Source organism: Camellia sinensis, chromosome 4, assembly GCF_055761805.1.
Source record: "Camellia sinensis isolate YWXY chromosome 4, ASM5576180v1, whole genome shotgun sequence".
Taxonomy (NCBI): domain Eukaryota; kingdom Viridiplantae; phylum Streptophyta; class Magnoliopsida; order Ericales; family Theaceae; genus Camellia; species Camellia sinensis.
Genome location: NC_138964.1, coordinates 100,042,785 through 100,054,132, shown reverse-complemented (window position 1 = coordinate 100,054,132; position 11,348 = coordinate 100,042,785). Strand labels below are relative to the sequence as shown.

At 35.2% G+C, this 11,348-nt stretch overlaps 1 protein-coding gene and 1 long non-coding RNA gene across 2 annotated transcripts; both read right to left on the bottom strand.

The window, feature by feature from the left end:
• Positions 1 to 390: 390 nt before the first annotated feature.
• LOC114270696 (thiamine biosynthetic bifunctional enzyme BTH1, chloroplastic-like) lies at positions 391 to 5,470 on the bottom strand. Its single transcript, XM_082923485.1, has 6 exons — positions 5,248 to 5,470; positions 4,228 to 4,275; positions 2,141 to 2,275; positions 1,631 to 1,695; positions 1,406 to 1,533; positions 391 to 564 (listed from the first exon to the last, which is right to left on the bottom strand). The coding sequence occupies exons 1-6, from the start codon at positions 5,277 to 5,279 to the stop codon at positions 391 to 393; spliced, it is 582 nt and encodes a 193-aa protein (XP_082779611.1). The 5' UTR covers positions 5,280 to 5,470.
• An 814-nt stretch (positions 5,471 to 6,284) lies between these two features.
• LOC145823395 (uncharacterized) lies at positions 6,285 to 7,233 on the bottom strand. The gene is made up of 3 exons (XR_014365682.1): positions 7,158 to 7,233; positions 6,930 to 7,028; positions 6,285 to 6,816 (listed from the first exon to the last, which is right to left on the bottom strand). It is a non-coding gene; the product is annotated as an uncharacterized LOC145823395 (long non-coding RNA).
• Between the last annotated feature and the right edge of the window lie 4,115 nt (positions 7,234 to 11,348).

Here is an 11,348-nt window from a genome sequence, read left to right as displayed (position 1 = left end):
AGCAATAATGAATAAAACTTTGTACAGACATATTTCTGTGAGATTATTATTCCCTCACATCTATAATAGTACCCAATACAACATCCTTCAAGAAAAAAATCCAATAAGTTAAATCCATGCAGTAGCTGATCCATTCCTAAATAAATTAAATAAATTAACACTCACTCTACCGTAGTTTTAAGTGTTGATTCTTGATGAATCCATGCCATTTGGAAACAGTGGTGAGGACAGTCCATGATATTGATTACCAAAAAATTATAAAGAAGATAAACATGGACATTACATTGCACATGCTCACAAAATATACAATGGTGACACAATATTTAAAATTTTAAATAAAAAAAAGACCCCATTTTTTTTTTTTTTAATTCTATTTTGTGTTTTGGGGGTTCATGGCTCTTGACTGCTGTGAAGTTCCAGCATCTCATGGTTTGGGTCAACAGAGACAGCAACTCGATAGTCTCGCAAGGCACCCATAACATCACCGATATGCTCATGAAATGCTGCCCTCAAGTGTAGCAGGTTGAGGTCCGCTTTGAATAACACAGAGCACGGCATCTCAACCTTTGGATATCAACAGGTAGATCATTATTTGCGAGTCTGGAATCTGATTTTACAACATGCACCTGCAAAAAGTGAATTGATAAATGATCCCTCAAGCTCAGACAATGTGATAATCAGATTACCCTGTCTAGGTTCAAATTGGTTTTTTCATTTATTTCAATAAATAACAATATGAACCACCATAATAACAATAGTAATCTTTTTTTTGGGTGAATAACAATAGTAATCTTCCTTTTAAGCATCTGGTAACAATGTAAATGTAAAGTATTGCCAGGTAAAATGTCCAAAATTAGTCACATGACCGATTAAGTAAATTGCATGTTTCATTTCCTTGAATTTTGACCCCTTGTTGTTTCAAATGAAAGGCAAAAACGGTTTCCCCAAGGTACATATTTAATATTTTAAGAACAAGCAACAACATTCAAGAACATTAACTCAAAAAACACGTAAACATGAGCAGTCAAATAGTGCATCAGTCAGATAGTGACAAATGTCACAAAGCAAATGGCAACAAAAGCAATCCTGAATATGGAGCCCGCTATATGGATCTGTATTCAATTTTTTTTACCCTGCCAAAGGTCTTTTCATATATTAAGTTATAGGCCAGTTATCTGCTGAAAATGCCACCCTATCTTTCTGGTTTGACTGAGTGAGGGCAATAACCTTAATCAAGTGATCAATTAAGTTTTGGATGTAACTTGGGTCTATGTCAACAGTGAAACTGAACTCAAAACCACCATTATTACATTCAAAAACAAAAATTGCAGCCTTATTTATTTTTTTGGTGCAATGCACACATAACTGTTAGAAGTTCCAGAAATACAAACATATAATAGATTACCTTAACAGCTGATAGCATTAAAGAACCTTTTGCAAGCTCAGCTGCTATACATGAAGCCAAAGTGCAGCCAGTTCCATGAGTATTCCGAGTTCTTATGCGTGGTGAACGCAGCTCATAGAAATTATCTCCTAGAAGATCAAATCAAGAAATCAAATTAGCAAAAGACACCGCCTAGAGATACACACAGTTACAACTCAAAAACCCCATTGAATACATTAAGCATACCTTCAAAGAAAATATCAACAGCATCCAATGAAGAAGCGAGGTCACCTCCTTTGACAAGTACATTTCTGAAAACAAAAACAAAGCTGTTACGAATTACAATTCTTCTTCTTGTCTAGTCTTTGTAAAACAAATCTGCTCTAAGAAATAAAAGAGCAAGCCCATATGTACACATTGACTATGCAAACTCAAAGTTAAACCTGCCTCTCACAGTGCCTAGCATGACACTTAAACCTCCCTCTCACAAATCACAATTGGCATTCATATCTTTATCATTGCCCAAACTTCTACTAATAGACTCTACTGAATCCATGAGAAAGGTGACGTGTCAGTTACCTTCACAAAGACTAGATAAGTGTCATGTCAGTAAATTCAACCCTAAAGTGACATGGTGCCAAACAACAAGGTGTCGAAATATAATTTTTCCTACTTTTGGAGGGATTGTGGAAAAGTTTGGCAGCTTCTGATAAGCCTAACTCAAAAAGAATAAAAACTCAAATGCAAAGCACTAACCGTGGACCCATGTCATGGATAGATTTTGCAGCAGAACGCATGTCGTCGACTGTTTCCAATTGAACACCACCAAGTAAAGCAGATGCTTCTTTTAAATTTGGAGTTACAATGTCAGCCATGGGAAAAAGATACTCCCTGCAATCAGAAATCAAAACAAACAAACAAAAACAAAAATCAGATAGATTTCCCACAAGAGTACCATGGTCTTTCCGAAGATTTTCCACCACATCATTGTATTAATAGGAGAAAATGAAAATGTACCTAATTTATTATCAGATATGAAAAACCCTTTTTCCATTACCAACGCCCACTCAGTCCTCCCCATGATCTTTACCAAACAGTTTAAAATTGAACTATGGCTTCCAGCTGCAGAAGGCTATATAAAGAAAAGCTTCTTCCCTAAATCCTTGAGGCTGACTGTCAACCTTATCTGTCCTAAGAATGACCTTCTTAACAAATGTTTTTCAATACAAAGACCATACCCAGTATAAAAAGGATTATTGTCCCAAATAGTCAAATGATGCAAGAAGAACCACTTCCCACACTCACAATCCTAATAGCAGCTTCAACCACTTGGAGGGCTAACATGGGACTCCACACTCATAATCCCTACAGCTCTAGCAATGATGAAACTTGAAAGGGTGGAAAAAATTGCCTCTTAAAAATCATTAATGTACATGGACAACTATTTTTCCATCAACCTTGACATAGTTTAAAGTGCATCCAATCAACATAATTCTATTCTTGCTTCCCTGAATATGGTAACTACTTTCTGATCATCAAATTGGATATAAAGAAAAAGGCATACACAAGGAATCGGTTAGCGAGTCACATAAAAGTAAGCAAAACAAGTTGATGGAACTACAAAATTTAAGCATGCAAATAACCATAAATGTACTTGAATATAAAAGCATACCGAAATCCAGCAATGAATTAAAGAAAAAATGGGACTGCCAATGATTAACAGCATACAGCTAATGAAGGAACAGAAAGCAAACAAATCAAGATTAGTGAGTTAACTTCCTATCACTTTATATCCATTAAATGCACAGTTTCACATCATCCAACATCAATTTAATATAGAAGGCAATTAGAATTGTCTTAAAACACAAATTGACTCTTTCTCCTGAAGAATATAAGTTCCAAAATAAAGCAGTAGAAAAATAATTGTGACATGCAAACTCTTGATCCCTCAGGTTCCTCCTGCAGAAACATTCTCGTACCAACACCCACAAAGAAGGCTAAGAGCAAAGTCAAAGATAAAACATAAAAGATTAGAAAGAGAATTTTAATACTCACCCATAAACCATGTGAGGAATAAGATCATTACGGATTGTGTTTGAATCTGTTATCAGATCAAACCGATCCTAAAGTCCAACCATGAAATAAAAGAACTTATTAGTGCTCCTGTGACAATATTTGTTTCATGTTCAAGACAGTGAAACATCAACTAAAATCATGGAAGGCCTAGAAAAACAGCAGCTACCAACTGTCCTCCAACACTCAGTTGATAAGTGAAAATCTCAATGGCCGAAATCCAAAAATTGATGACAACAAGCAAAACAGGTTTACATGGTGTAATAGTAGTTTAAGAAATAACAAACGAAAATGCGATATACGTAGTTCATCTACAACCCTAAGTCTAGGAGCAAAGAATGGGGGTTTCAAGAGCAGCTGCTTCACTCTCAAAGCTGTTTGTAAGAAGAACTCACTCCAATCTCATATCCCTAATCCCCATAATAACAGATAATATATACTAAGATCAGAATACAGCAAGAAACGGTTCAGACCTAACAGCTTAATCAGGTCGTGCAGGTTGTAAACGGGGCATAAACACAATCCGGGTAGAATATGATATACCCACAATGATAAATAATCAGGCCGAAAGGATAATTATGTTACATTTGATAATGATGCGTGTCTCATTTTGTGAGACTGCAACTCAATGTTTCAGGTGCCATCTGATTTGCATACTTCTTGCTACTAAGAACAAGAGACTGAGTAATAATGACCAAGTGTTTTATGTGTTTGGGCAAAACTACTATATTTTAAGGATGTTTTTTGGCTAACAAATGAGAAAATCTGACCTTCTCAGATAAGAATGTCCCCAGTAAAGAACCTCCCAAAACAGCCAGCTGCATGAAACAATTTTTAATGGATCAGATCTATCAATGTAAACATCAGCTCGTTGAAACCCAAAAAAAAAGAATGAGAACTAAATAATCACATTACCAAGTCTGACAAAACTTAAAATTTTGAACTATATATGGTTAATTATATTTAGACTGTCATTATTAAACCTTGCCAACATAGCCTAATCGCAGGCCACCAAAGTCACCGAAATCGAAAAATTAAGAGAAAAACATGTATTTTATTTCTTTAACCAAAAAACTTGTAATTTGCACATGTTGCCAAATCACTCTTTTATCTTCCAGACCCAAAAGCATGTTTCAAAACTAAAGTATTTCTGCTTCTTTGCCAAAAAATTCTGCAAGTTGATTTTTCAGTTATGAAAGGAACTTGCTGTGTTGCTGATGCAAAGATGAGTTTAAATTTTTCTTGAAGTTTAGAAGTTCCAAAGTTGCAACTCTGTGACCAGCTAGTAGATTTTACAAAAACATGGATCCATTTCTTGTTTCTTAGATTAGCTACCTTCCAACATGTTTAGTAGATTTTTTTAAAAACACATAGAAGGGGCAACCATAGATCCATTTCTTGTTTCTTAGATTAGCTACCTGCCATGAAGCAAAACAAACACACTACTAGAAAATGCTTTGGGTTAATTCATGAGTCCTCTTAACTTAAGGCAACAATCGAAGTTTAAACAATCAAGTAAACAAGGTCCTTCTTCCATTTATGTGCAAGGCATTCCCCAATGCTGGTTCTCATTAATTGCAGGTTAAACCCAAGTTTATGCCTTATTGTCTCATGTTAACATTGTCACCAACACCAACCTGTCCAAACTGTACAAGAAAAAGAAAGTTCGAATTGGTTGATGGAGATAGCAATACCTTCTTCTGTTTGTTATCAAACTAGCAAACTTTTTCATGATATAGAGATGCAGTAGCATTCAATTAAAAAAAATAAAGGAGAATTAAGTCATCAACCTTATTCCAACCCCAACCGTAAAGTTTTCCATCAGATGTCAGTGCCATGGTGTGTCTCCAACCACCTGATATCTGAAAAATTTTAAAGCCAAGAAAAGTTTAAAAACACAGGACAATAAAAACATCAGTCATAGTTGCAGACAAGTGAACAAATGTACGTATCTACACTTACTCGCACACATACACATAAATAACTGGACAGGCAATATAAATTTGTTGGGAATTATGGTTATTAGTATGAGGGGTATTGTTGCATTGATAATATATATAACATTATTGTTGGTGAACACATGAAAGTGTATAGCTACGCTAATATTTTTAGGTACTGATGCTCTTTTATTAAGTAAATTCCTTTAAAAATTTCAAAATCTCTGTCAACCACACAGCAACTAAACTCTTCGCAAGTTGGAATACATCAACTGAACTCTATTGACTCATTAAACAGTACCTTGTCACCAAGAAGGCAGAGAAAGAGAACAGAGTATTGAGATCTCTAAACAACAAATTCAAGCAGATAAAGAATACAACAAATTCCATATTCTTATTCTTTTCACTAGATTTTCCTGTCTAAAGAAAAGAACATAAAGGAACTGATACCAAATTAGGAAATCATAATCAACTCCATGAAAACCGAAAAGGTTACCTGTGAAATAAAATTTTCATGCAGGGCTTCCAGCCTATGAGGTATGAGGTGGTCTTCAAAATCTCCATGTCCTAATTGACCATACTTACTCCACCCATAAGTGTATAAACCACCAGAAGATGAGACAGATATTGTATGCCTCCATCCACAGGCAACCAGAACCATCTTCTCTGCCTGGAACTTGGAAATATTACAACTTGATATTTGAAGTAAACAAGTTTGAGAGAGACAGAGATTAACACAGAACAAATTATAAAGCATTAACAAAGTAATTGGAAACAGTTTCTACTAAAATTGCCTATTATGGAAACACAAGACCAACAGGCTATCCCAAAAGCTTCTTTCATCAAATTTAGTGAAAAACTTGTTTTTGCCTAGATTTAATGAAAAATTGGTGAAAACTTGATTTGATACAAGTTTGGATAATATGTAACCTTACTGAAAAACTCACCTCACAAATAAGTAATAAGCAAAGGAAATGGTAAGTAACTTTTTTGTCCATACATCTATAGGATAAGTTTACTCTTGCATGTTAACAACCTATTCTAAGAAACCAGTGATGGACATAGATTTATTGAGTGGAAAGTGTACAAAAGTATGCAATTTCCTCCATGTGGTCTACAACAACAACAATGTTTTGTTAAAATTTTAATTTTAACTTCTTTTTTTAAATAAAAAATCAGGCCGTGAACTTTTTCAAATTTCTTGCCATACACAAGACCAACAGGCTCATGAGCTAAAGTAGAGTACCCATCGGGCTGAGCTCAAGCATAAATGTTTTTACAGCTCGATAAGCTCAAGCCAAGCTTGAACATGTCCAAATATAACCAAGCAACACCAAGATACTTTGTAGCCCTGTGTCTAACATGACTATAAAAACACGAACAGTACCTCTTTCACACAAACAGTACCTCTTTCACAATAATCTGCATACATACCCATCATTTGTTATGGATGAAGATCAAGCTGACTATTACAGCTAAAGTATATATAGTTCACCCCTAAATACGAGAACAGTTGATTGAGGACAGAAATAAACCTTTTCCAGGAACATTGGGTGATCCACAAAAACACGATCAACTCCACGTTTGTAGCAGTGGAAGAAGCGAATTGTCTCTATTCGGTCTCCAATTTTTATCTGCAATATAGAAACTTATCTTTGAAGAAACTAATCCCAAGAATCATTCGCTAGACTAGTATATAGTAAAACCTAACCTTGCATTGAAATGGTTGGAATTTGGCAAAACAAGCACAAAATAGAATTTACCTGATGAAGAACATGAGTATCCCATGCATCTTTGTACTGGTCGTAACGTGGGGAAACTGTCATAACACGATGCCCCTTGCCCTAGATGATGATTTGGCATAGAAATCAGATCAGTTAAAAATTCATCATCCTAAATGTTTTACCAATTTACCACAAAACTAACCAAGAAGATGATTCAACTATAGTAGCAAATAAACAAGTATAGTAAATAAAAAAAATAGAGCTGCTTGTAAACTGGGTTTCCTATAAAATTACAAATATTGGCCCCACCAATATTGTGCCAATTTTGCTCCCTCAACTGTGAATGTTAAGATAAATGCAGTCATACTAAGTTGACCTGCTTGTTATGCAATTAAATAATAGGTTTAGAAGCTCAAATGCAATGTATAGCATATATGATGCATCCAAACATGAGAGATAGAGATAAGAGTGCTAAGCCATAATTATAGGCCCAGAACGATCAGTATAAAGCAGTTTGAAAAGGTAATAATTCAGATGGAAATTGAAATCAATAAACATTTAAAAGTACCTTGGATGCAGCTACATATCCAAGCAGGGTTGCCAACACAGCAGTGCTGCAAGGTGAAACGGCTAATGCGAATGTAAGCCTAGCCAAATATGCTTGCACACCTGACATGTCCAATTTTTTAAAATGTTATTTGCACTTTCAAGCTGTAAGCTCATCCGAGAGCCAGCTAAACAACAGTGATGAATACTTGAGAATCTGATGGTAAAATTAGAAAGTCCATTACCTGAAGGGAAATTAGCAGCAGCAGCACGAGGATCAAAGTTGTTGCTTTGCTTTGCTACCATCATGTTATCTCAAGTCGTGCAAGGCTTACGAAACTTGATCATATTGAAAAGCATCCACATCACAGCCCAGACCATGAGCCAATCCTGGTTCTGAAAAAGTAATATTAACCAGACCATAACTATATATGTAAATAGATATGTGTTGGGTTGGGGCAGGTCACCTAGTTAAGTTCTCCACTGCCATTCTCATGCATTCCAAGCACAAATAGTGAATTGAGAGAGACAGAGAGAGCGAGAGAGAGAGAACGAACGATAATAATGAATTGAGAGATATGTTTCCATTACAGCACTGAAATAGGCTTCGAAATGAAGAGTTTTAGAGAGAGACAGAGAGACGATGGAGCTCACCTTAGTAGACAATGGTGCAGATGGTGTTTTGGAGCTTCAAAATCGAAACCGCTCTAAGATGAAATCACTGAGATCGATCTGAATCTCTGTGAATGATAAGCTTTTAGAGAGGGTTGACACAGAGAGAGAGAGAGAGAGAGAGAGAGAGAGAACTCACCTACCTCGTTTGTGTAGATGGTGGCGGCGGTGGAGCTTCGAGATCGAAATCAAAATCAGAGATTCAGATGAAATCGAAATCAGAGAAGGCGTAAGGATTCAGATGAATCGAAATCAAAATCAAAATTGATCCGTCGATTTCTGCTGGAAGAGATTAGGGCATTCTGCAGGGAGAGATTAGAGTAGGGCATCTGTTTAGAGAGAGAGAGCGAGAGAGAGAGAACGAACGATAGACTGATGAGTGAGTAAAAGATTAGGGCATCCCCTGATGAGTGAACGAGTGTATTAACTAGGTAGCCAGAGAGGGGGCATTTGAAGGCGCTTTTCAACGCCTTCAAATAGTGAAACGGTGCCGTTTTAACATTAAACAAAAACGACGGTTAAAAAACGCCGTTAAATAGTATAAAATGTGGTGTTTCATAAAACGCCGTTAAATAAACGTCGTTAAAACCTATAATTCCTGTAGTGATATAACAAGTGTAATGTACAACTTATTCGGGAAAAACAATCTAAAGAATCTGTTTTATTTTAAAATACTAGCAGAAGCAAAGAACTCGTATAGAGGGGAAATTAATCTAGAACAAATTACACAACAATGAAGCAGTACAAGAAATGTAGACTCCTAGGGAAAAATAAACTATTACAAATTACATATGAATCTATTTATCAAATTTCATAGGAAACATATAATCTGTTTTAAGATTGTTATACAAATTGTGTATCTAAATAAAAATAAATAGATTCATAGTTAATTAAATTGAAATTATAGAACATGAAATCATGGGATATTACAATTTGATGAACAAAAATATTTATGACAAAAGAAATACTGAAATGAGAAAAGAAAGCAAACCGAAACTTGTGTGATACCACAATCTCATTAAAACAGATTTATCGCCTCATCGTGGGTGCTAGTGGTATGTCAGCATCTGTCTCCAAAGATACGACGATTAGAACTCGTTAACGCAGAAGCACCTTTTATTTAGCTCCAGTGAACTTATAATGGCAGCACTCTCTCACACAGGAAAAAAATTATAGGAGCAGACTGACTGTATAATATGAGAGCCAAAAATTCCGTGTAGTAAACCAAAAAAATTTGTCTCCTTTTATACACAATGGTGGAGAGGGGATGAGCCTCCCAGCCAAGAAGGCTAGCAACAAATGCAGCAAAAACTACCCAATTACTCTTGCAAAACTGATGGGAAATAAAGCATCTTAAGTGTAAAAGTTACATACACAATATACACATGTATGTATACCAGTAGCCACAAAACAGACCTAGCACAAAAGGATTAGATTGGTAAACCACTAATTTAGCTCTGCCCAAACTTAACCCATTCTAGCAAACTTCAAACTTCAAGCCTCAAGCCCAAGTCCCAAGATCCAATATCCACCATCCATGACCCATGGACCCAGTCTGGTTTGGGCAGGCCAACTTGGACCATAGTTTTGGCTTAAGCCCATCCTTGAAGCATCCATAACTCCCTTCTTTCGAAAAATTTGAATATCCCAAAGGGCTCATGCCCTTATCAAAAATTTGAAATTTAAATACCCATCAATGTTTTCCTTTACAATCAATGTGGGATAGGTATACACCATTCTCAATACCTCATTCATGCGGCTAATTTTATAAGACAATTTCTCATTCAATTCTCAAGGATTTTTAGTCATGCTTTTTGTGGTGTAAAGATATTGTTACAAAAAATCTAAACTTATTTGATTCCACCTTAACTGGTGGTTGAGACCTACTTTTATTTCACATTAACATCATATAAAACCATTTTTTCCAACAGTAACTGTTCTTGAGATGAAACTTTTTGTCAATTTTCTTGCGACATTTCTAATTACCCAACCAATATTACTACACTAATGTATAAATAAACACAATATATTTTATATTTTCAACCTAATACAACCACACTAATAATTTTATCACTCAATTTTATTGTACCCATATTTTCATCCAACCTAATATGATATACAAAATGGCAGAAAAACCACCTCCTTGGAAAAGACCAAGCCGTCCACTCTCCTTATGTGCCAATGCATCTTCCTACAATTACGAAAATGCAAATTTCAAGTAAGTGAAATGACTTTTCTAGAATGAAATTACTTCACCTCCTCTCTTCTTCCTTCTCCATTCTCTATTTCCCTTCACAACACCAGTTGTCGGTGACACAGTCAAACCCTTTTTGTTATCCAATACCACCTTCAACCTTTTCTCACTCTTTCTAGCCACCGCCACCTGTGACAACCACCATTGCCACCTTTTCCAAAACCCTCTATTACTCCAATCCAAGGTTTTGAAAAGCGGTTGTGGTCGCCGTAACGGTAGTGGTGGCGCGGTTGTGGTTACGGAGTGTAAAGGCCGTAGCGTAACGGTTGCAGTAACCGGAACCGCGAATTTTTTTATTTTTCGCACAATTTGAAAAAAAAAACTTGTTGATACTCATATTTTTTTTCCTTGATCATATTTATTGTGTTTAAAACAAATATTGATCAATTTTTGTATATTTTTAAGTATGATCCAATATATTTCATATTTTTAAATCACTATAAACTGAGTTTTTTACATTTTATTTTAATAATTAATGACTTTATATTATACAAAAAATCAATCACTAACTATTATATATAAGATAAACAATAACAAAAGTAAGAGAATAAATAAGAGTCTAAATATATATATATATATATATACATATTTTAACCAAGCCAAATAGATAATGACCACACTTATTATTATTATTATTATTATCAAATAATATATAGATAAACACACACAAACAAAATGATTGAGTGATAGCAGCTAAATAGAATAGTATAGGTCTTACAGCTTCAACAAATCAATAATATGTTCTTCACATTCCATCT

Coding starts and splice junctions, on each gene's coding strand:
- LOC114270696 (XM_082923485.1), bottom strand. CDS start 5,279: ATGGAAAACTTTACGGTTGGGGTTGGAATAAG. Junction 1,534..1,630: donor TGTTGATATTTTCTTTGAAG/GTATGCTTAATG, acceptor TTGATCTTCTAG/GAGATAATTTCTATGAGCTG. Junction 565..1,405: donor TAATGCTATCAGCTGTTAAG/GTAATCTATTAT, acceptor TGATATCCAAAG/GTTGAGATGCCGTGCTCTGT.